This window comes from Pseudorca crassidens, chromosome 17 (assembly GCF_039906515.1).
Source record: "Pseudorca crassidens isolate mPseCra1 chromosome 17, mPseCra1.hap1, whole genome shotgun sequence".
Classification (NCBI taxonomy): Eukaryota; Metazoa; Chordata; class Mammalia; order Artiodactyla; family Delphinidae; genus Pseudorca; species Pseudorca crassidens.
In genome coordinates, this window is record NC_090312.1 from 47,211,896 (window position 1) to 47,237,020 (window position 25,125).

At 35.4% G+C, this 25,125-nt stretch overlaps 1 protein-coding gene across 1 annotated transcript in view; it reads left to right on the forward strand.

The window, feature by feature from the left end:
- NBN (nibrin) overlaps positions 1 to 25,125 on the forward strand; it is a 45,467-nt gene that overhangs the window by 10,997 nt on the left and 9,345 nt on the right. Inside the window, 8 exon segments of the mRNA XM_067711811.1 lie at positions 4,095 to 4,212; positions 4,826 to 5,016; positions 10,129 to 10,226; positions 15,501 to 15,630; positions 17,884 to 18,159; positions 20,130 to 20,565; positions 24,367 to 24,400; positions 24,403 to 24,431. Coding sequence (XP_067567912.1) covers positions 4,095 to 4,212; positions 4,826 to 5,016; positions 10,129 to 10,226; positions 15,501 to 15,630; positions 17,884 to 18,159; positions 20,130 to 20,565; positions 24,367 to 24,400; positions 24,403 to 24,431 — 1,312 coding nt within the window.

Genomic DNA, 25,125 nt, shown 5'->3' on the forward strand with positions numbered 1-25,125 from the left:
CAAACATCAAAGAATCACACAAATAAAAGTTAGAACTCTGGAAAGCTAATTGCATATCATTCTCGTGGAATGTGACTTGGTATAACAAATGTTCACTCTTCATTGAACTAAACTGTAGTTAACTGTTATCTGTTATCTGTGGCAAAATTAAGAATGACAATGTGAAAAACACAAAGCTGCAGATAATTTTAAAATGCTATTTTAGTCATTAGCAGTAGGAATCTCACATTTACTCAGTCATATGTATGTATTAAACATTTACATTCTATTTTTGTCTGAGACTGGCCCAATAATCTAGTGTTGTTACATTACTATGTAGACTAATTTGTAAACACCCATTTGTATATATATGAAGCCTTTTACACTAAAAGAAGTATAAGCTACGGAAGAATTTTCTTGAAAGGGATGTAAGGTGTTTGATGAAGAGATATTAAAATTTTTCCTATTTATGAATTAGAATGCCTGTTAACTTTTTAGTGCTACCTATTTTCTCATTGTAGATTTAATTAATAGTTAAAATAGTTTCCACTATTTTCTGTATGTGTTTAAAAGTAGAATAAACAGAATTTTAAAGTCAGTTATTTAGAAAACTGCAATAACTCCCCGGGTTTGCATTCCATCCTACCAACTAAATCTGCTCTTACCTGCAGATAACTCAGTCATTTGACATTGCAGATTCTAGGAATCACTACTTTAAAATAGCCTTAAAACATCCATTAGTAATCTAGCAGATTAAAACCCATGCATTTGTGGTTTAGTCAGTTATAAAAGTTTTTTTTAATTAATAAAATTTTAGTCATGACAGCTTACTGTATGAGATAATGTATGTTTCCAAGGAGAAATCTGGGGGGTGGGAGGAGGGAAATGTAAGGAAATTAGTTCTAAAATGCTGGATGGTGACTCTTATGACCAAAACATTTTTGTCATATTGGATGTTGCTCTCTGTGGATAGTTAACTCTAGTGACTGTCCAGATTCCCCCCCATCCTACATTGTCCCCTCATCATCACCATTATGCTTTAGTAATTTTTTTAAAATCTTTTTTAAAGACTTAATTTTTAGAGCAGTTTTAGGTTCACAGCAAAATGGAGAGGAAAGTACAGGCTTCCTGTATTCCCACTGCTCCCACACATGCATAGCCTACCCCATTATTGATATCCCCCACCAGAGTAGCACATTTATTACAATCGGTGAGCCTACATTGACACATCATAATCACCCAAAGTCCATAGTTTACATTAGGATTCAGTCTTTGTATTGTACATTCTTTGGGTTTGAACAAATGTAGAATGACATATATCCATCATTATAGTATCATATGGAGTATTTTCACTGTCTAAAAACCCTCTGTACTCTACCTATTCATCCCTCCACTTCCCCAACTCCCAGCAACCACTGATCTTTTACTGTCTTCATAGCTCTGCCTTTTCCAGAATGTCATATAGTTGGAATCATACAATATGTAGCCTTTCCAAATTGGCCTTTTTCACTTAGTAATATGCATTTAAGTTTCCTCCATGTCTTCTCATGGCTTGATAGCTCATTTCTTTTTAGCACTGAATAATATTCCGTGTTTGAATGTACCACAGTTAATTTATTCATTAACTACTGAAGGACATCTTGGTTGCTTCCAAGTTATGGCATGAGTTCATCTCCTATGGGTAAATGCCAAGAAGCATGACTGCTGGATCATATGGTTAAGAATGTGCTTAGTTTTGTGGGAAAGTGCCAAAGTGTCCTCTAAAGTGGCTGTACCATTTTGCATTCCCACCAGCAATGAATAAAAGTACCTGTTCTTCTACATCTTCACCAGCATTTGGTGGTATCAGTGTTCTAGATTTTAGCCATTCTAGTAGGTGTGTAGTGGTATCTCTTTGTTTTAATTTGCATTTCCTTGATGATATATAATATTGAGCAACTTTTCATATGCTTATTTGCTCTCTCTATTTCTTGGGAGAGGTATCTATTAAAGTCTTTGGCCCTTTTTAAAAATCAGGTTGTTTGTGTTCTTGTTGAATTTTAAGAGTTCTTTGTATATTTTTTATAACAGTCAGATGTGTCTTTTGCAAGTGTTTTCTCCTGGTCTGTGGTTTGTCTTCTCATTCTCTTGATGTTATCTTTTACAGAGTGGAACTTTTTAATTTTAATGAAGTCTAGCTTATCATTTATTTATTTCATGGATGAAGCCATTGGTGTTATATTTAAAGAGTCATCTCCATATCCAAGGTCATCTAGATTTTCTCCTGTGTTATCTTGCAGGAGTTTTATAGTTTTGCATTTTATGTTTAGGTCTATGATCCATTTTGAGTTAATTTTTGTGAAGAGTGTAAGATCTGGGTCTAGATTCATTTTTTTTGCATGTGAATGTCCAGTTCCATCACCAATTGTTGAAAAGACTAAGCTCCATTGTACTGCCTTTGCTCTGTTGTAAAAGATCAGAATTGATTCTATGTGAGTTTATTTCTGGGCTCTTCATTCTCCTCCACTGATCTATTTGTCTATCTTTTTGCCAGTACCATGCTTTTTTTTTTAATTAAAAATTTTTTTTTAATTTTTAAAATTTTTTGGCTGCGTTGGGTCTTTGTTGCTGTGAGCAGGCTTTCTCTAGTTGCGGCGAATAGGGGCTACTCTTCGTTGCGGTGTGAGGGCTTCTCATTGCAGTGGCTTCTCTTGTTGCGGAGCACGGGCTCTAGGCACGTGGGCTTCAGTAGTCGTGGCATGTGGGCTCAGTAGTTGTGGCGCACGGCCTTAGTTGTTCCGTGGCATGTGAGATCTTCCCGGACCAGGGCTCGAACCCATGTCCCCTGCGTTGGCCGGCGGATTTTTTTTTTTAATCTTTTATTTATTTATTTATTTTAATTTATTTATTTTTGGCTGCTTTGGGTCTTCGTTGCTGTGCGCGGGCTTTCTCTAGTTGCAGCGAGCGAGGGCTACTCTTCGTTGCCGTGTGCGGGCTTCTCATCATGGTGGCTTCTCTTGTTGCGGAGCACGAGCTGTAGGGGCGCGGGCCTCAGTAGTTGTGGCGCACGGGCTTAGTTGCTCTGCGGCATGTGGGATCTTCCCGGACCAAGGCTCAAACCTGTGTCCCCTGCAATGGCAGGGAGATTCTTAACCACTGCGCCACCAGGGAAGTCCCACACTCTCTTGATTACTGCCGCTTTACATTAAGTCTTGGATTCTGTAGTGTTAGTACTCCAACCTCGTTCTTCTTCCTTAATATTGTGTTGGCTGTTCTGGGTCTTTTGCCTCTCCATGTAAACTTTAGAATGTTTGTTAACATTCACAAAATAACTTGCTGGGAGTTACTGGGATTGTGTTTAATCTATAGATGAAGTTGGGAAGAACTGACATGTTGACAATATCGAGCCTTTCTATCCATGAACATTAATAGTTTTTACTAGAAGGTAGAGAGAAACTAAAAGTCTGCTCAGTTATGAATAGCTGTAACAAAAGATCTGATTATATAGAAAGTTATATGAACTGAATTATCTGTTGATTTTACTTCTCTATTTTCTTCTTTTCCCTAATCTCTATGGATGATTAAGATGTGTTTATAGTGTTACATTAAAGAGCTAAAAGATTGTATTTTTAAATCTTTGGGAATTTTATTTAAACTCACAAAATGTAGGTTTTAAAATTCCCTGAGCTTCTCCAAAGAGAGTTGTAACAAAACACAGCAGTAGTTCATAGAATTACAATATGAACATTATTACTAATACTTACTGGTTCCTAAGCAAGCACAGCATGCTAATAGAATTTGATCTTTAATGGATGATGTTTCAACCATTTGGTTTTGGGGTTTTTTTTTGGTTTGTTTTTACTTTTTTAAAAAACTTTTTAAGTACTTTTTTCTCTCTTAACTATTTGTAATTTACATAAGTTGTTTGATTCATATATATTTAATTGTATCTCATTATGAGTCCTTAAGTCCCAGATAAAACTCTTAATTTTTTAATAATATAATGGTATTATGGAAATTAAGCCTTTCTAGTGTCTAGATTGCCATTCCATTTAAAAATCTAATGTTATACATTAGATTATACATACATACAGTGTAGGGTATAATTAGAATGTACTTTATTTTATTTTTTATAGTTTTTACCCACCTATTGATGAACCAGTTATTGGAAGTAAAAATATTGATCTGTCAGAACGACAGGAAAGAAAACAAATCTTCAAAGGGAAAACATTTGTCTTTCTAAATGCCGAACAGGTAATGTTATAAGCTAAATTTTTGTAAAGAAAATGTTATAAACTAGGATAAATTATTACTGTTGTCAATAGTTGTTAATACACTTCCTTTTGAGATTTTGTGTAGAAGTGTGAAGTGAAATAAAAAACTGCCCAGGCACCAGAACTTGCCCAGCGTTCATGTATATGACTATGGCATTTCTTAATATCTCTTAATTGGCTTATTAATTGTTTATATAAATACGTACAGGGAGGAGACCAAAAACTTTGGTTTAAGTTCTAACTTGTTCGGTTAGTAAGCAGCTGTTGAATGTCTTCTGTGTGCTGAAATGACAGTTCCAGGAGTTAATGTTGCAAGTGGAAAAATCATGCAAGTAAGCCCACAGTTACAGTGCTGTGTGAAGAGGAGCTGTAGATGATGTAAGGATTCCAGGGTGCAGTGGTACCTGGTGAACTAGGGATTTTCTCAGAGTGGAAGCTCAGATTGTCCTCTCAGGAAGTATTATAAAATCAATTTTTCTTCAATTCTGCTTATATTTTATTTCCCAAATCAAATGCTTATAATTTTAAGAATGTATTCAAGACATTAATTATGGCTATTTCATTACTTTTTTTCTTTTTCTTTCCATTTTTAGCATAAAAAATTAAGTGCAGCAGTTGTATTTGGAGGAGGAGATGCTAGGTTGATAACAGAAGACAATGAAGAAGATAGTTTCTTTTCAGCTCCTGGAACTTGTGTTGTTGATGTAGGAATAACAGATTCACAGACCTTAATTCCTGACTCTCAGAAAAAACGGATTCATTCAATTATGGATATACTCCAGAGGTACAGAATTATCTTTATTAGTTAAAAAAAAGGGCAAGTAGGTGATTTTATAGGTAACTTTTTTTGCACTCCACATAATAATGTAAAGGTATATACAAGAATTATTGTAAAGATTTTATTGTGTATGGTACTTGGAAATTTATTGTGACTTAGTATGCTAGAAATAGAATATATTTATCCATGTCAGTTTTATCTCAATATTTATTTTCTGCTGCTTTTTTGTTACTTTAATAGAATTTGCAGAATATACCTCTCTTAATAAAGCAGTATTTGTTTTTCTCTAGAATATGTAGTTGAGGAAGTTAAAACTCAAATGTAAAATTGTTCTGAAATAGCCTCAAGCTGGAATGTATTTTTCCTTTGTTTATTACCCATCGAAAATTTGTATGAAAATTAGGCTATTATGGCTATATAGGCTGTTATGGGAAAGCAGGAAAAAAAGTATCAAGTATCCTAGAATAGTGTGGAGGGGAGGCAGTTTGAAAGCACTAAAGCAAGGATTTTTTTCCTGGACTCTTTACTGGTGTTAATAATCTTAGCATTTTTGAAGCACAAAGTAAAAAAATCAGCCTTGGCAGTCCGTTGACTGAATTTCTATTCACCTAGTAAAAAATAGTTAGGGCTGGGACTTCGCTGATGGTCCAGTGGCTAAGACTCCACGCTCCCAATGCAGGGGGCCTGGGTTCGATCCCTGTTGAGGGAACTAGATCCCACATGTTGCAACTAAAAGACCCTGCATGCTGCAACTAAAGATCCTGCATGCTGCGACTAGAAGATCCTGCACACCACAACTAAGACCCAGCATGGCAAAATAAATAAATAAATATTTTAAAAAAATAGTTAGGGCCCAGGGTATTTATATGTCTAAAAAGTCCATAAAATAAGCTCTCCACAGTATTCATTTTTCCTGACCCAGGAGTCTTTCCGACCATGAAGACTGCTTTTTTTAAAAATGGGTTTGCCGAGGTAAAAAGTAAAATTTCAGTCATGTGTCCCATAAATATTTTGCTTAATGGAGATGTGTTAACTGCTGTGAAAAAGAAAATATTTGTGTAACAAAAATACCATCTTACTACTACAACCAAAATATACTGTGATTCTATTGTGTTTTAGTCACTGGGAATATAATGGTTAACAAGATAGCTATGGACCCTGCCACCACTGGAGCTTACAAGTAAACAGATAATTACAACTGTGTATAAGAAAGCAGAATAACAGGGCAGAGGGGAGAAGTTTATTTTAAATAGAGAAGGCTTCTTTCAGGCAGTATTTTACTTATGACCAGTTTACCAATCTTTAAAAGCCATGCTGAACAATAGCAATAATAGCTTACTTACATAATACTATATACTGTAGCAGGTCCTGTTCTAAGAGTTCTACATATATTAAGACATTTAATCCTCATACAATCATGTGTATTTTTACTGCTATGTTCCCCGTTGTGCAGAGAGGGCAAAAGGGGATTTGAGTAGAACACAGGGAGCGAGCAGAGGAGCCAGGATGTGAATACATGCAGTCTGGTTCCAGAGTCCATGCTCTTTACCATTACATCTTGCTGCCTTGCTGGAGTGGAGGTTGCTCAGAGGCTGGTGACTTGATCATGAGATGACATTTTGTTCTGTACTCTCTGGATCCTGTTTCAATTTGGTCATAGAGAGAGGACAATTTTACAGTTTGAGAAAGACTATCACTTAAAATAACACCTGTCCATTTAGTCCAAGCCGTTGATAGCAATTGAAGGTACAGTTATATCAAACCAGTAAAGTCAGCTATTGACTGAATTTCAGACAATAGGGCAACATTGGGATGGGTTAGTGCCATGGTGCTATTGATTAGTTGTCAGAAGTGGGTATAGGAAATCAGTGATTAAAATTAAATATCTCTGAAAAAGATTAGAAGTCTAGGGGAACAATATAACCCTGATTTTTGTTCTTGCTGAGATATTTTCCCAATGTCTTAGCCCATATTTGGGAACTCTTCCTGTTACTAATTTAATTATTTTCTCTTTATCCTCTCCTCCTTTGCCTTATCCTCTTCTCACCTGTTCCATAGCTTTGCATAAAATTGAATGAATCATAATCTTTGGATCATGATACACCGTCATCACTGAACTATAAATAATACACATTCATTTTGTTCACTAATTATTTACTTAGTTATTTTAAATAAATTTTTATTATTGTAAACTGCTACTGAGATTATCTTTGTATGTTTCCTATTGGTACTTGTGCAGGATTTTCTTTGGGATATATTACTACATTACTAGGGTTAGAACACTCAACAGTATCAAACTGTTTTCCGCTTTATACTCCCACCCACGGTATATAAGAGATTAAGTTAGATGCACGTCATTTTCAATACTCGGTATTTTCAGACTATCATTTTTGCCAATTTAATGGATATATAATCATATCTTGTGATTTGGATTTGTATTTCCCTGATCACCAGTGATGGTTAATGTTTCTTCAAAAGTTTATTAGATGTTAATTTTTCCATCTTTGTGAAATACATGTCTCTTGCCCAGTTTTCTATTGGGATAATTGTATTCTTTTTTTGTTTTAAATACAGATTTCCCCAGTTTTATGTGTTCTTGTGTGTGTAGTGTATGTGTGTGTATTTAGTTCTATATAATTTTATTACATGTGTAGGTTCATGTATTCACCATAGTTAAGATACAGAACAGTTCCATCACCACAAGAATCCCTTGTGTTGTTCTTTTATAACCACACACCCCTCCCTACCTCCCCCTCCATGTCCCTAAACTTTGGCAACCACTAATTTCTTCTTCATTTCTAAAATTTATTATTTAGAAAATGATATATAAATGAAATCATACAGCATGTAACCTTTTAGAATTTTTATTTTCACTCACCATAATTCCTCAGAGATTCATCTAGGTTTTGTGTATCAGTAGTTCATCCTTTTTTTATTGCTGAGTAGTGTTTCATGGTATGGATAACCATGGTATGGATATTGTCTCTTTAATTACATTTTCTAGTTTACTGTTGATGTATAGAAATTCAGCTGACATTGATATTAATCTCATATCCCACCACCTCGTTGGACTCCCCTTTTATTTCTAATACTTTATAGTCTTTTTTTATATAAACCATATCATCTATAAATAATATTTCTCTCCTCCTTTTTAATCCTTTTTGCCTCTGGTACTGCTCTCTCTCTTTTATTCTCTTGGTTTTGGACCAACTGGGACATCCAAAGCTGTTGGATAGAAGTGGTGATAGTAGCCACCACATTTATCTCACTATTGACTTTAAAAGTAATGCTTCCAGTATTTCCCCATTTAAGATGATGTATGTCTTATAACATCATTAAATGTGTATTTTGTTTTACATAGCCAATCTTTTATAACTAATTTTCATGATATGACGTATGTATAGTTGCAAAAGTATTAGTAGGGTAGTAAAATACCAATTTTGAATTGCCTGAAATACAAGTAGGTGTATGTGATCACTTGATGATAATACTTTTTAAAATCTTTTTTTGTGTGTTATTATAAATTCACTTAGAGTTCAAGTCTAAGTTAAACTAATACATATAAAACAATGAATGTTAAGCATTTGAAAAATAACTTTTAGACTACTACAGCCACTTAAAATACATATACATATGTATATTTTACGTATTCTGTAGTATGGATATACTGTGGTTTGTTGAGTCATCCATCCATCGAAGGACATCTGCATTTTTCCAGCTTTTGTTACAAATAAAGCTGATATGAACATTCATATACAGGTTTCTTTGTGAACATAAGTGTTTATTTCTCTGGAATAAACTCCCAAGAGTGCAGTTTCTGGATTATATGGTAATTGCATATTTGTGTGCCTTTTTTTTTAATTTGTAGGAGTTTTTTATATATTCTTGGCATTAATCCTTTTTTCACTTGTATGTGATTACATAAAAGATTGCAGAATCTGTTACCACTTTGTAAATTAACTTTTTATTGTGTTGATGAATGAAAGCCCTTAATTTTAATATCCTAAAAATTAACAATCTTTCATAGTCAGTGCTTTTTGTATAAGAAATCTTTTTCTACTCATAGATCAAAAAGATATTCACCTATATTTTTAACTAATTTTTACTAGTATTTTGATATTTTGTTTTTGAAATTTATTTTTGATCTATCTGGAATTGATTCTGTTTTATACCAAGGGACCTTACATGCATGGGAATGTTTTTGGCCGTCTTTTCCATTGAGCAATATGTCTCTTAAACTAATACCACGTTTACTACATTGTCTTAATTACTATAACAGTTTAAGTCCTCATATCTAGTAGGACAAATATTTTCTTTCTGCTCTTCTTCAGAAGCATCCTGGCTATTCTTGGCTTTTTATTTTTCCATATACATTTTAGAATCACCTTTTTAAAAACTTAACAAAAAAACGAATGTTAAGCATTTGAAAATGACTTGTTAAGCTACTACAACCACTTAAAATATCTCTACAATAAGTATTAAAAGGAGTTTTAAAGCTCTTAAAATTTGAGGTTTAGTTTCTATGTAGCATTATTAAGTTATATTAAATTATGTTTTATAAAATCAGTCATTATTCACATTACAGAATAACAGAAGATAGGTTCACCATAAGATTCCTTTAATAAGAAGATTCATTAATACATGTAAATTTGGTAAAATGATTTGATTTACTAACATACGTATAGATGTAGCTTATTTATAGTTCTTTGTACTTTTCTCCCTCCTTATCCTTCTCCCCTCTTTTTCTCTCTTTTAAGTTTTATCTTAGGATTCTAGTAACCATAGATTTGCTTTAAAAAATATTTTTTATTGCTTCATCTGGGTATTACTATTATTCTGAAAATTACAGAGTTTTAGAACTGGAAGGATCTGTATCCTTTACTCTAGACCTTTGTTTTACAGATGAAATAATTGAATTACTAAAAGGTGGTGAACTTGCCCAATGTAACATTGCTCCAGTGAATAAGCTAGTACTATAGGTATTTGCAGTTCTCTCTGTACCATAAAATAGTGATGTCACTTTGCGGGGGGGTGGAAGATAGATTCAGTTTGACATCATCTTAATAAAAGTTGTTAGTTTTAATATATCATCATACTTAAACTATTTTATTCCAACAGGCAAGGTCTTAGACCTATTCCTGAAGCAGAAATTGGATTGGCAGTTATTTTCATTACTACAGAGAATTACTGTGATCCTCAGGGCCAGCCCAGTACAGGTAATTAAAATACTATTTTATTGATTCTTTAGCAACTTTATTTTATAAATTGCTGATTGGCTGTATCTCCATTATTTTTTTAAATATTTATTTATTTATTTGGCTGCATCGGGTCTTAGTTGTGGCACGCAGGATCTTTGTTGCAGCACGCGGGCTTCTCTCTAGTTGTAACGTATGGGCTCTAGAGCGCACGGGCTTTGTTGCCGCGCAGCATGTGGGATCTTAGTTCCCCAACCAGGTATCGAACCCACGTCCCCTGCATTGGAAGGCAGATTCTTAACTACTGGACCACGAAGGAAGTCCCTGTATGTATGTACTATACTTGCCACAGGTGACCATCTTCACCGTCTTTTAAAAGCCATATGTTTATCTGTTCATTTATTCATTCGATAAGTATTTGTGGCTGCCAAGTACTAGGCACAGTTGTAAGTACTGAAGATACAGTGGTGAATAAAGTAAACAAGATACTTGTTACTGTGAACTTTATATTCTAAAAGTCAGGATTCAGACAGTTAACAAGCAAACAAACACATCTGATAAGTTCTGTTAAGGACAAGTACAAAGAGAAAGCTAAAACAAGATGATGTGATAGTGACTGGGAGTATTTTAGATTGGTAGTCAGGGACAGTCTCACTTAAGATGTCATATTTGAGCCTCACACGTCCTGAATGATGAGAAAAGGCAGCCATGGGAGGATATGGATAGGAGAATTCCAGGTAGAAGGAACAGATCACAATCGTGTCTGCGTGGAGAATGGATTCCAGGGGTCCAAAATGGAAGTGGGGATATGAGTAGAAGCTTTTGTGGAGGTCCAGGTGAGAGAGAGCCTGGTGCCTTGGACCATGGTGGTAGTAGTAGAGATGCAGAAAAGCAAATAAATTCAGGCCAAATTTTGGAACTAGACCCAGCACATGTTGCCTGTGGAGGATTTAGAAACAACTCCTAATCTTTTGGCATGAGTAGCTGGTTGGGTGGTGATGCCATTTTACAGAGATGAAGAATACATATTATAATTATCTCAGTGTTGGCTATCACAAAAGCCAGTTTACTCAGGGCAGCTATTACCCCTTGGTTTGTTTTTTGTTTTTTGTTTTTTTGGTACACGGGCCTCTCCCGTTGCGGAGCACAGGCTCCGGACGCGCAGGCTCAGCGGCCATGGCTCACGGGCCCAGCCGCTCCACGACATGTGGGATCTTCCCAGATCGGGGCACGAACCTATGTCCCCGGCATCAGCTGGCGGACTCTCAACCACTGCGCCACCAGGGAAGCCCTACCCCTTGGTTTTTTAAAACTCATTCCCCTACTTTTCTTGATAAGGTGATGTTGCCATCAAGAAGATGGTTCATTTATTCTTTTCTTCTCGCTTTTTTACCTTAGATATTTTTACGTTTATTCTTCCTCATAACTTTTCTTTGTCTAGTTATGTGTGCATCCATTTGGTATTTCTTTATACATTTATTTGCCTCCTAAGTTCTTTTTATAGCTATTTGTCAGCAGTTATTGGACTTTGGCTAAAAGACAAGTAAGGGCAGCACTATGTAATAATACACTCCAGGGGATATCATTTACATTGTAGCCCACTGAATGGCACCTATAGAATTGGACAGTGTACCTCCTGATTAGTAATAATAGCTGCTGTCTCTTGAGTCTGCAGAGACTGAAGTATGTGCTTTACACAAGGCATTACAATTTAATCTGCAAAACAATCCTTTTAAGATAGATGACATTGTTTGCATTTTATAGATGAGGGAACTGATGTACAGAGAGGTTAAGAAATTAGCCAGAGGTCACATAGCAAATAATTTGATTCAAACTGACTCTTGAAGTCAAAGCTTTTATGATGTTATTACACTGCTATTATGATTGATGGTGTAGGGGTTACTGGGAGCAGATATAAAAGGATAAACAGACTAGTACTTGGATTTTATGATTTGGTTAAGAATGTTTATTCGCCTGATATCTGTACCCTTTCCCATGAGTACACTAGATATGTTTCTGTCTATACGTGGGTAACCTTCAAATACAGTTTTAAGAGCTTGTGAAGTTTCCATAATAATTGTGATATGGTGAATGTTTCCTCAAAATTCAGGACTAACATTCTTAGAATTTATCCTTAGAGTCAGAAGTCAAGACCAGCTCTTCAACCTCTCTTAGAGAGAAAACTACTTTGATGTGGATACCAAAATGAGCCATATTCTTATAGAAGCTGTCCATTAGAAAGCTCCACAGCCCTTTAGAAATAGCATGTACTGTAAATACTATTTTGTTGATTGTGCATTTCTGTTCTGTTACAGAAAAAAATAAAATGCTATGTGTAATTTCAGACTTTAACAACACAACAAAAAATATGTAAAAATAAACAATCATTGGGTCTATGTGAGTATCTCCTCTTGTCCCAGGTCCCTGTTTGGAACAACTGTCCTCTGTTCTCTTTTAGAAAACTAATCTCAACTAGCTATATGCTTCAGAAACATTTTTTTAAAATTCAAATTCACATTCTCTGTATTCCAGGATATTCTGGGATGCAGCCAAGGCATCAGATTTTTTTGGTTTCTTTTGCTTGATTTTAACCTCCTGTTTGTCATATAAACTCCAAGAAACTAGGGAAGGACTGAACTAGAGAGGAACCTTCTTTTATATAAATGGAGGAGGCACTCAGACTATAAATTTAAGTCATTTTTTTACTCATACAAGACTTGAAATTGTTCCTCTGTAGCTTCTGCTCAAGAGGTCTGCTACCATCGCTTCCCACAGCCACTGCCCTATTTAACCCTCCATGTCTTTATTTCCTGAGGGCTGTTCTAACCGCCCTCAGTAAGGTCCTGCCTCCATATTCATCTCTACAGTTAATATTTCACTTTGCCACTAGAATCACCTTCCCTTCTCCTAAAAACTTTTACTAGTTCTTATTATCTATAGAATAAATCCCTGAGCCCTTTGTCTAGACTTTCGAGCCTTCAACAGTTTAGCTGTAGCCTATCTCTTCCCATCCTCATCTTTTTTTAATATACTTCCCTACAGAATACATACGCCATATTTTTTTATGTGCCATACTCCTTGACCTTGCTCATCATGGTCCTTGTTCGTAGAATGCTAGCACTGCTCTTCAAAATCTGACTCCTTCCACAAATGCTCACCTCTTTCGTGAAGTTTTTCTAGGTTTTTTCCTCTCCCATAACTCTTCTCCAAGTCAGGTTAATTAATTTGGTTTTTTATACCCCAGTAACTTTTTTTTTTGCATTCCAGTTAGAACTTTTTCCTACTTTGAAGCATAGCCAGTTGTTTCCATGCGTCTTTCAGCCACTAGACTGATTATAAACTCTTACTAATTTTGGTTTCTCTGACATCACCAAGCCCAATACTTGTTTATAGTTGGTATAAATATTTGCTTAATTGAACTAAGTTATTGGTACACAAGATTATCTTTGCTAGGGTGGAGCAACAAAATTTTATCATCCACTCTTAGAAATGTATTTATGGCCAGAAGGTCCTTAAAGATCATCTAATCTTTCTATTAAAAGGTAAGAGACCTCAAGGCTGAGAAAAGTTAAGGTCCCATAAATAAAAGAGCCAAGACAATCCTAAAATTGGGGTTTTGTGACTGCTAGACCAGCATCTTTTCTATTGTGTTATTTCATATGGGAACAAGGTCATAAGGAATTGATAAAAAATCTACATTATAATTAGTAGTATTATTTCTTGCACATATTCATAGGTAGGTCTGTGTGGGTTCCAAGTCGTAGACATCAGACTTACAAACAATTTTAGAACACGGCTAGTTTTGGGGGGAACAGAGTGAATGCATGTCTTCTTTCCTCCCTTTTTCTCCTTTGTTTCCTCCTTTCCTTCCATATTCATTCATTTATCTTTCAACAAGTATTTATTGAACCTTGTTATATGCCTTTAATTACTCTAAACACTTGGAATAAAGAGGTGAGCAGAGTAGAGCAAATCCCTACCCTCCTGGTATTTTAGCAAGGAGAATATTATAAATAATCTTATTGGCAGACATTAGTTATTCTGGGTCATTAGATTCAGCTTATGAATATTTCTTTTAATGGTTATATACACATTTATAATTATTATTTTTTGCAAACTGTGCAAGCTAAGAAGAATTTTAGGGATATGTATGTATAAGGAAATGCCAGTGAGCTAAGGTGGTCATATAAGGAGAGTGGCAGAAGTAAGTTAAATACCTGAATTTGGAATCAGTTATAAACATTTTATTAAACACATCCTGTGTCAGGAGCTAACAGAGTGGTAATTTAGCTTTGATACTTAATAAATGTCAACTTAAAATTTTTTTTTCAGTTAATTTAATTCTGTTAACTTATTTATATCCATTATATACCAAACATTGCTCAGAGATGAGATACAGAAATGAGCAAGACTCAGTCCCTGTTCTCAAGGAGGTTCCAAGTCTAATAAGAGAAAGTAACAAGTAAACAAGTGCGGTATACAGTGATGATAACAGCTAACACTTCATAGTCCTTACTATGTTCCAAGCATTTTTCTAAGTGCTGTCCATATATTAGTTCACTTTGCCCTTAAAACAATATGTGAGGAAGAAACAGCATGTAATTATCCTCATTTCATAGATGAGGAAACTAAGGCATAGAGAGGTTAAGTAATACAGGTCACACAGCTAGTGTTAAAAAGTTAGTAAGAGTGTGTTAACAGTTAGTAGAGTGATGTAAAGGGTGGTATGGGATTTAAAATGAGGGGCATCTAATTCAATGTGGGAGGTTCAAGAGAAGTATTCCAGAAGAGTGGCACTTGAATTAAATTGCTATTTTGGTATATAAAATGATGAAGTAATCATTATGGTTTTCTGGAGTAGCCAAAAAATTTATGTCTAAAACTGTTCATCTCTTCTTTTCAAATAGTATATTCCTTCTAAAAATTAAATTCACATTGATTTTGATTTGTGTAGACAGTAGATATACTTTCTGTGGGGGAGAAATTTTAATTTTTGGTCTCCTGACTAAAGCATAATTTGAATTAGAATTTAAGTTGAGTTTGTTTTTATTTAAGTTGATAATAGTTTAACCTGAAGGATTTGATGTGTCTTTAAAATGATTTATTTCAGATAAGCCCATCCCAGATGCCAACAGGCTGCTGCTCATAGGCTGTTTTGTTAAGTATTTGACTGGAGACAACTGTGTGCTATAGTTAATTCTCTCAACATGGCACAGTCCTAACAATTCTAAGTGACCAAATGTCTATCTTGTGTCTAGCAATTGTGATTCTTTCTTTCACTTCTGTGATTTACAGGATTGAAGACAACAACTCCAGGTCCAAGCCTTTCCCAAGTCTTACCAGCCAATGAAAACTTAATGCCAGGTGCCCCAGTGAATACTACAACATACGTAGCTGATACACAATCAGAGCAAGGAAATAAATGGTAAAGCTTCATTGTTAACGAACTATTGTTATTATTCTATCAATAAATTAATAGTATATTCAAGAAGTAAAGTCAATGCCTGTATCAAGTCATCTCTTGGGAGATAAAGAATTGGGAGTGTGGGATGCCAGGGAAAATAATATTTTGGGACAGGGTTTAGCAGACTTTATAAAGCACTTTATAAAGACTTCCCTGGTGGCGCAGTGGTTAAGAATCTGCCTGCCAATGCAGGGGACATGGGTTCGATCCCTGGTCCGGGAAGATCCCACATGCCGCAGAGCAACTAAACCCGGGTGCCGCAACTACTGGGCCTGCGCTCTAGAGCCTGCAAGCCACAACTACTGAGGCCATGTGCCACAACTACTGAAGCCCGCACACCTAGTGCCCATGCTCTGAAACGAGAAGCCACCGCAGTGAGAAGCCTGCACACTGCAAGAAGAGTAGCCCCTGCTCACTGCAACTAAAGAAAGCCCATGTGCAGCAACGAAGACCCAACACAGCCAAAAATAAATATAAAAATTAAAATGAAGCACTAGAGAGTAAATATTTTTGGCTCTGTGGGTCACTGATCTCTGTCACAGCTACTCAACTCTGCCATTGTAGGATTAAAGCAGCCATAGACAACGTGTAAATGAATGAGTGTGGCTGTGTTCCAATAAAACTTAATTTACAAAAACAAGTGGCAGGCCAGATGTGTCCTGCAAGCTGTAGTTTGCCAACTCCTGAAAATGATAGTTTTTTTTTTAATTCCGTGTAAATGTATATGGAAGACTACAAAGAATTATACTGTTTTATTTGTGACTGGTGAAATAAGTTTGAGATCAATTTGTTTCTATTATATGATGTTGCCTGTATGTGAACATTACACAGTTTTGAGGTACTTTATATGTGTGTACCTGGCTATCTAAATAATCAATATTTGTTCATAAAGGTAGTTTTTTTAGTGGTTCTCTATTTTTTTAAATTAATTTATTTATTTGTTTATTTTTGGCTGCACTGGGTCTTTGCTGCTGTGCGCGGGCCCCCTCCAGTTGTGGCGAGCGGGGGCTACCCTTCGCCGCGGTGCACGGGCCTCTCACTGCGGTGGCCTCTCCTGTTGAGGAGCACAGGCTCCAGGCGCACGGGCCTCAGTAGTTGTGGCACGCGGGCTCAGTAGCCGTGGCTCGCGGGCTCTAGAGCGCAAGCTCAGTAGTTGTGGCACACGGGCTCAGTTGCTCCGCGGCATGTGGGATCTTCCCGGACCAGGGATCAAACCCGTGTCCCCTGCATTGGCAGGCGGATTCCCAACCACTGAGCCACCAGGGAAGCCCAGTGGTTCTCTATTTGAAGAGGGTTTTTTAAAATAGTTTTTTGGAATTTTTTTTTTTTTTCGGAGAGCAAGGGTAGCTCATATGTATCCTATGGCATTTTTCACTTAAGACAGTGTATTTTAAATACTCCATAATGAATTATTCGTATTGGAAGATACTTCTGATTGCACTATATTAGACCATACTTAAATTTTCACTATACCTATGTTTTATATTGAGATCAAAACTTTTAAAAGAGAAACTACAAATTTTTTTAAAACAGAACTTTTAATATAACTTTTAAAAGAGAAACTTAATTTTTTAGAAGTCAGTTGAATGACAAGTTTGGGGGTTTTGGTGAAGTAAGAATAGCAAAAGTAGTATATATTCAACCATACATTGTAGAACTGTGTGTTTGTGTGTGTGTGTTTAAAATATTTTTCTGATGATCTAGAGTTCTACTCTAGAGTTATGTTCTAGAGACTGCCATCTGGTTGGAATATAACCGTATCAGTTCATCAAAAGTGATCTAAATACCCCATTATATTTGAAATTGGAATGATAGCTTATTCTTTTTATAAATTTCCAGTTTTTATTAATTTTTTTACATGGAAATAATTTTACAATTTTAAACAAAGCAAACATCACTTCAGTATATGACCTGGTATAATTTATAATAGGATACTAGGTTGTTATTCCATGTGTGTTTGGCAGTTTTTTATAGAGCATTCCTGACAGTATGTGCTATAGGGGATGAAGAAGAGAAAGGTATCTTGTCTTCAGGGAGCTTTGATGACAAAGGAGCTACTGTCTTGGGATAGTAAAATATATTCACTAAACTACTGTCTCAAGATAACTATGTTCTAAAGCTGTATTACGTTAGTACTACTTAAAGGACTTTGTTTCTGGATAAAAATTGCTGTAAGTGTGATTGTTTACCTTGCATTCCTTTCTTTTGCTGCAGTATGAATTTGAGTGAAAGGCCAAAAGAAATCAAAATCTTCGGAATGGAACAAAAGTTCAGAATACCTTCACAAGAAACATCCACTGTGAAGGAACCCCACAAAGTAAACTCTAGTAATAATAATATAGTATCAAATACTCTTGTTAGTATGAAAATCCCAAAATGTCAGCTTTCACCAACTAAATTCCCAGGTGTAAATAAAAGTGGAGATTGGGCTTCTCAGCATCAGCAAACCAACTCCATCAAAAACTACTTTCAGCCATCTACCAAAAAAAGGTATAATTTTTAATAATACTGCTCTGTGTGTCTAAAAATATTAATATTTGTTATACGATTGTAGAATGGTACTGAGTCCATGTTCTGCTTAAGTATGCTTCTGTGGAAAGCTGTGGCCCTTTGAGCTTATTCCCTCTCAGAAATGTCCAAGTCTCCTTCTTCACTAAGGTCATTAGATACATTTTCCCTCAATTTTTTCCTTCTGTTGTTTCATTTGCTCTACTTCTGTTGAAGAAGAGGTTTCCCACACCTCAGTTTTTTTGACCTACCTATTTCCCTTGGTCATGTCTCTCATTTCCTCTAGGACCATGCTTCATCAATTATTCTTAATTTCTAGCATGTTTAATATCTTCTTCTAGGTCCTTTTCGTCTGTGTTCAAAGACTCTATCTCATTTTTAGTTTTTAGAACCTTCCCTTGACTTGATTTGTTCCTCTAGCTACTGCCCTTTATCTTTTACAATCACTGTTAAACTTCTCATAAAGAGGAGATTATTGTTATTGTTCCCATTTCTATGTGAAATATTTCTTAACTCGCAATATTTCATCTTGACATGACATCCTTGAAAGTAATCATTGACACAAGTTGCCACCTCTTGTGGCCTTTTGGTAACACTCAACTCTTGAACTTTTGTTCTCCTTCTGGTCTCTTCTTGGCTTTTGTGGTAGTGTCCTATCCTGGGTTTTTTTTGCCTCTCTGACTTTCTCCTTTGCTCCCTTTGAGGACTTCTTTTCGTCCTGCTATGTATATTGTACTTCAGGTTACAGATGATCAGTATATTTGGTCCTGACTTATTCTTTAAGCATCATTTCTACTTTCCCACAGAAATCTCCTGCTTTTTCCCCTAATCATAGGCCTAAAACTTTCTCCCCTATCACTGCCTTGTATATATATTTTTGTTTGTAATTTACTTTGTCAAAATCTTTGACTGTTTCTCCTCTGCCTCCCCAAACCAGTATTGCTGATTCTTATTTTCCTTGTCTTATAAATTCCTCTGTTTCCATCTGTTTGTGTTGCTAGCTCTCTGGTTCAAACGCTGATCATGTAAATTATTACAAAAAACTTCTTGATTGGTTTATTTAGGACCCTGACATTAGATTAGTATTATTAAAATATCACTCTAACTGTTCCAGTTCAACATGAATCCAGTAAACTAGAGAGCAGAGACCCAAGTTTTTGTGGGCCTCAGTACAGTTTAAGTGAGTCAGGTATTCAGTACTCATTGAATGAATGATACAGTATTGTATAGAATACCCTTAGTCATATATTCACATATTACTTGCATTATATAGTTTATACTGTATTCTGGATTTAGCCACTTTAACTTACTATCTTGAATCTAGCTCTCATTAACCCATCAGGATTTAGTCCCAGGGTAATTTTTCCATGTCCACAGGTTCCCTACATTATAAAATAAGCTGTTGTTTTCTGACAAGTCTTTTTTTTTTTTTTTTTTTTTAACGGTACGCAGGCCTCTCACTGTTGTGGCCTCCCCCGTTGCCGAGCACAGGCTCTGGACACGCAGGCTTAGCGGCCATGGCTCACTGGCCCAGCCCGTCCGCGGCACGTGGGATCTTCCTGGACCGGGGCACGAACCCGTGTCCCCTGCATCAGCAGGTGGACTCTCAACCACTGTGCCACCAGGGAAGCCCCAAGTCTTTTATATTTTATATTTTTCTACCTTTTCCTCCACACTGATTCATCAACTACTGCAACTTCCAGAAAAGAAGATAGACATTTCCCTATTTTTTAAGCCATGGAATTGACCAGTCCTATCAAAACAGTAGGGTGTGTATGAATTATGTACTGTTTTCAGATGTGTTTTTTTATTTCTGGTGAGATTGTTAATCAGTAAAACCAAGAATATTGTTAATTAAATGAAGAAGGGGCTGAATACTGCCAAACTAAAAAAATTACTTAGTTGTGTTCATTTCCTGTTTTTGTTTTCTTCTCTCCTTTTTTGAACCTAAGGGAAAGGGATGAAGAAAATCAAGAAATGTCTTTATCTAAATCAGCAAGAATAGAAATGTCTTGTTCTCTTTTAGAACAAACACAGCCTACTACATCCTCAGTATGGAACAATAAGGAGCAGCAGAATGAGCCTGTGGAAAGAAACCCAGATAACTCGTATGCAGATATAGATTTAAAATCCACTGTGAAAAATTCTGCCAATAAATCTCTCTCTACAGAAAAACTAAGATCAGAAAAAAGAAAAGAAATTGATGATTTAGCCATAGAAAATGAAGTATTGGAACAGTTATTGAAGAACGCAAAACCAGAGTTAGAAATTGAAGTGAAAGTTCAAAAACAAGAGGAAGATGTCAATATTAGAAAAAGGCCAAGATTGGATATAGAAACAAATGGCCCTTGTAATGATGAAGCAATACCAGAAAGTAACAAAATCTCTGTAAGTAACATTTTTTAATAAGAAGTATTGCAAATAGGAACTTAGAATGTTAAAAAGTACTTGAGGTATTTGTATTGACAGTATGAGCAGTCATGATGTTTATTTGGGGGAAAAAATTAGTATCTTCTACACCTAGTATTAAGTATAAGAATTTGTTGGTTGATAGGGTGAATGTTAAAAATACAATGATTCCTTGACTATATATAATAAATGACAACAAATAAAACTTATTCATGATTTTTTTTTTTAAAGAATCAATTTTATTTATTTATTTTTGGTTGCACTGTGTCTTCGTTGCTGCACGGGAGCTTTCTCTAGTTGCAGCGAGCAGGGGCTACTCTTCGTTGTGGTTGTGGTGCACGGGGGCTGCTCTTCATTGCAGTGCGTGGGCTTCTCCGGTGACTTCTCTTGTTGCAGAGCATGGGCTCTAGGCGGGTGGACTTCAGTAGTTGTGGCATGCCGGCTCAGTAGTTGTGGCTCGTGGGCTCTAGAGCGCAGGCTTAGTAGTTGTGGTGCACGGGCTTAGTTGCTCCGTGGCATGTGAGACCTTCCTGGAGCAGGGCTCGAACCCGTGTCCCCTGCATTGGCAGACGGATTCTTAACCACTGCGCCACCAGGGAAGTCCCCATGATTGTTTTAATAGATTTCCAGGCTGTACTATTTTATTATATCAGACATTTGGCCATGATGGTAAGTATAGGAGGAACTTTAATAGAGTAAACAGGCACAGAGAGATGAAGAAAGTTAGTAAAAACAAAGTATCTGCTAAATGAATTTTTAGGATAGAACATGTATAACATCACTCGGGATTTTTAATTTTCATTTTTATCTTTAATGTTCTGTCCTCTTTTCATGAAGTTGGTATATTTGTCTTACCCACTTTGGTCTAAGAAAACTCTTTATTTTGTATTTTATGCATCATTAAGTTGCCTACTGTTGGTAGACTGGTTACCTCATTAGGTGAGAGCACAGGTACAATGATTTGATAAGCATTTGTTGAGAACCTAGTGTGTATCAAGCACGATATAAATCTATAACTACTATTGAAAAATCAAAATATATGTCCTGTTTAGCCTATATACTGGCATCTTCATATGAGGTAGAAAATCCTCAATGTTTGTTATTCCTTATGAGTGAATACTTAATGCCATTTTGTGGACCAGCTGCATCAGAATCACCTATTGAGCTTTTTAAAAATAGGGATTCCCAGACCAAAGCCCCAGAGATCCTGATTCAGCACATCCAGTTTTCTTCCCAGAATAAGTTCCCTCGCTGTATTAGTTAAGAATTCCTTTTGCTGTCTTTAAAAAATTCTAAAATCAGTGGCTTGAATAAGATAGGGCCAAGATTTACATGCTGTATAATGATATCAGGGAATATAATTATTTTATTTTGCTCTACGATTCTGCAGCATAATTTCCTTTGTCCTTATTTTACTATTTTAGAATTCATGACATTCTGAATAAAAATATGGTACAACATAAATATGTTGTAGCAGACGTTTGGAGAGTGAATAGCAACTCAGTTGTGACACACTTCTGGATATACTAAAGTTAAATCACTGTATTTTAGCACTGTACTTTTTTAGTAAGAACATTGTTAACAAAAGTAATTTTGCTTTCAATGTAAGATAATTTTTTAAAACTTTTTATTTTGAAATAATTGCTGATTCACATGCAGTTGTAAGAAATTATATAGAAAGATTCCATATACCTTTCACCCTGTTTCCCCTACTAGTAACATCTTGCAGAACTTAAGTATAATATCAAAACCAGGAAATTGATATTGATATAATTCATCAACCTTACTCAGACAGTGTGAAATTATTTTTAATTCTTTCATTTTTACTGTTTTAAGAATTTGTTGTCTGAAGGTCCTTGTGGATACTCGTGAATTGATAGAATTACACTTAAATTTTCTAGCTACAGAAGTGATGATCAGAAAAAATATTTTTTAATCCTTTCATTTAAAAAACTTTTTGCACTTTTAAGAAGGCAAAAATGTCATACTTCTCTGGCATTGGATTCCTTAGCTGTATGTCAGAAGGGCATTTTCTAAAATATATTGATGATAGAACTACCATTTTTCTGTTTTGGGATTAAATATGGATTCTAGCATGTCTGTAAGATTTACTATAAGCTGAAATAGAGGGCTATTGGCTAGATAACCCTGCTAGGCATTTATCCTTGTGTAAATGACAACTGTGTCGGGGTCTTGGCCTTACTTTCAATTTCCCAGTCTCCATAAAATGCAAACATGTCTCCATATCCTTGTTAACATTCCTCCTCTTAACAGCAACCTCTGTCTACAGAATATCTCTTCTTCACCTCTTTCCATCCTTCTATTCTAAATTAAGGTTTCCTCTTCTCTTACCATATAGCATCTTTGAAAGCCTCACAATTATACCTACCACCTCCTGGATACCATCATGCTATTTATAGCAGCCTGCAGTGAAGTAGTACTATACACATTGAACAGATGTGGAAACTGCAGTGGGAGTTAAGTAACTTGCCAAAGTGACTTAGCTAGGTTTTGACAACTGAGACAAAAATGCAAGGTCCACTCTGTTCTTTTGGCTGTTTCTTTTGTCAGGTTTCTCAGAATGTCATTCATTCACTTATTTATTCTAGGCATTGGGCATGCTAACATGAAAGGCAGTCTGAGAGAATAAGTTTGATAGGCCTTTAGGAGGTAGAATCTCTAAGACTTGGTGATTGACTCAATATGATAAATGAGGAGAGAGGAAAGAGTGTAGAAGTCCCAAGCTTGCAGTCGAAGGGTCTGGGTAGGCTGTAGTATGATTCTCAGAGATAGGAAATAAAAACTTGCTCAAGAGGTTAAGCAAGTTTGAGGGAGTAGGACAGGATGGGGAAAATGTACGGGGGAGTAAAATGTTCTGATTGTAGTAACAACTTCCAGTGGGTAATGTATGTGAAAATACTCAGTAAAAGGGTACATGGTAGGCTTGGAATCGAAATTTTTAATCTTACAACTGACAAATAGCATTAATTTTCTTTAGTCTCTAAGCAAGCACAGAGTACATCTTGCTTTTTCTTTCCAACTTTCTACTTATTAAAATTTTTCTGAATTTTTATTACTGAATCATTGAAAATTTGATGTAAAATGATATGCCCCCCTATTGTATACAAAGGAATTGTAGTTTTTATTGGAAGTATTAGAAAGCTATCTGTGTAATATACTTTTGTCTAGTACGTGGTCTGGATATATGAATATGAAGGATAGTATGATTTTATACAAAGCAGTCTCCATAAATATCTTGAACAATTAAAATAACTCTTTTGGATTAAGGATGACTTAACATTCAATTCTAAATAAATTTAGATAGACTTCTTTAAAAATTTGTTTTTATTTTTGACTGTAAAAGTAATACACGATCATGTAGAAATATGAAAAATAAAGAAAAACATTACAGTTTGTTGATAATCCTGCCATCTGCAGATAACCATAGTCAATATTTTGGCATTTTTTTTTTAAATCTTATTTTTCAAATTGGACTCAAATGTTAATGCAATTTTATAGCCATTTTAAATTCATTTGTATTATTATCATTTCTCTTATTACATTCTTTAGATGTATAACTTGTATGAACTTAAATTGCTTCTTGTTCTTTACTCTTATACGACAGTCTTTTTATATGTATATTTCTATTCTCACGTCATAGTTTCTCTAGGAAAGATGCTTGAAAGTGAAATAACTGGGTCAAGGGCATGAGTATCTCTAAGGTTTTCAGAAAGGTACCATCTTAATAACTCTTATGAGCAATATTTTTTATTTCTTTAGCAAGAAAATGAAATTGCGAAGAATTGTGAGCTCAAGAATCACTCTGGTCAACTAAAGAACTATCTGTGAGGGATTTGTATTTTATTTTTATAAAGATTTGACTTGTATGGACCATATGGACCATCATTGCATCAATTTCTGTCAGTCTATATATTCTTAGGATTAATTGATTCTCTTTCTATAATTTTGATCTATTTCATAATTATGCCTCCTCTGGAAATGGATAGATCGTATTATAACCATGGTATAGCAAAAAGAGTATGGACAAAGCCTGAGTGTAATTCCCTGCCCTCTATGGAGTCATAGATAGTGACCTTGAAAACAACAGTTTCACATTTATGAACCTCAAGTCTTTTGTTTATAAAATCAGGTTAACACTTTTACAACAGGGTTGTTGTTTATATCCAAAAGAGTAATGAAATATTTGTAAACTCTAAAACAAAATACAAAAGTATTAGGCTATTGTTATTTTGAGTTCCTGATTACGTTCTGTCACTGTCGCATGAACCTTTTCTTTTGACTTTTCCCTTTTTTCTTCTCTCCCTGACTGTTTTTATCTTAGTCCTGTTAGCAGCTTCCAAATGGATATATAGTAAAGCAGTTTTAAAAACTAAGATAGCCTTGAGCAGCTGTAAGAATGTGGATATGTAACTAACTAGTTAGTTAATAGTAAGTGACATAAAGAATCTCTTCCAGCAACAGGAAGGAATCTTCAAGCTGATTTAATAATTATTAATCTGGAATAAAAAAGTGGCTTTC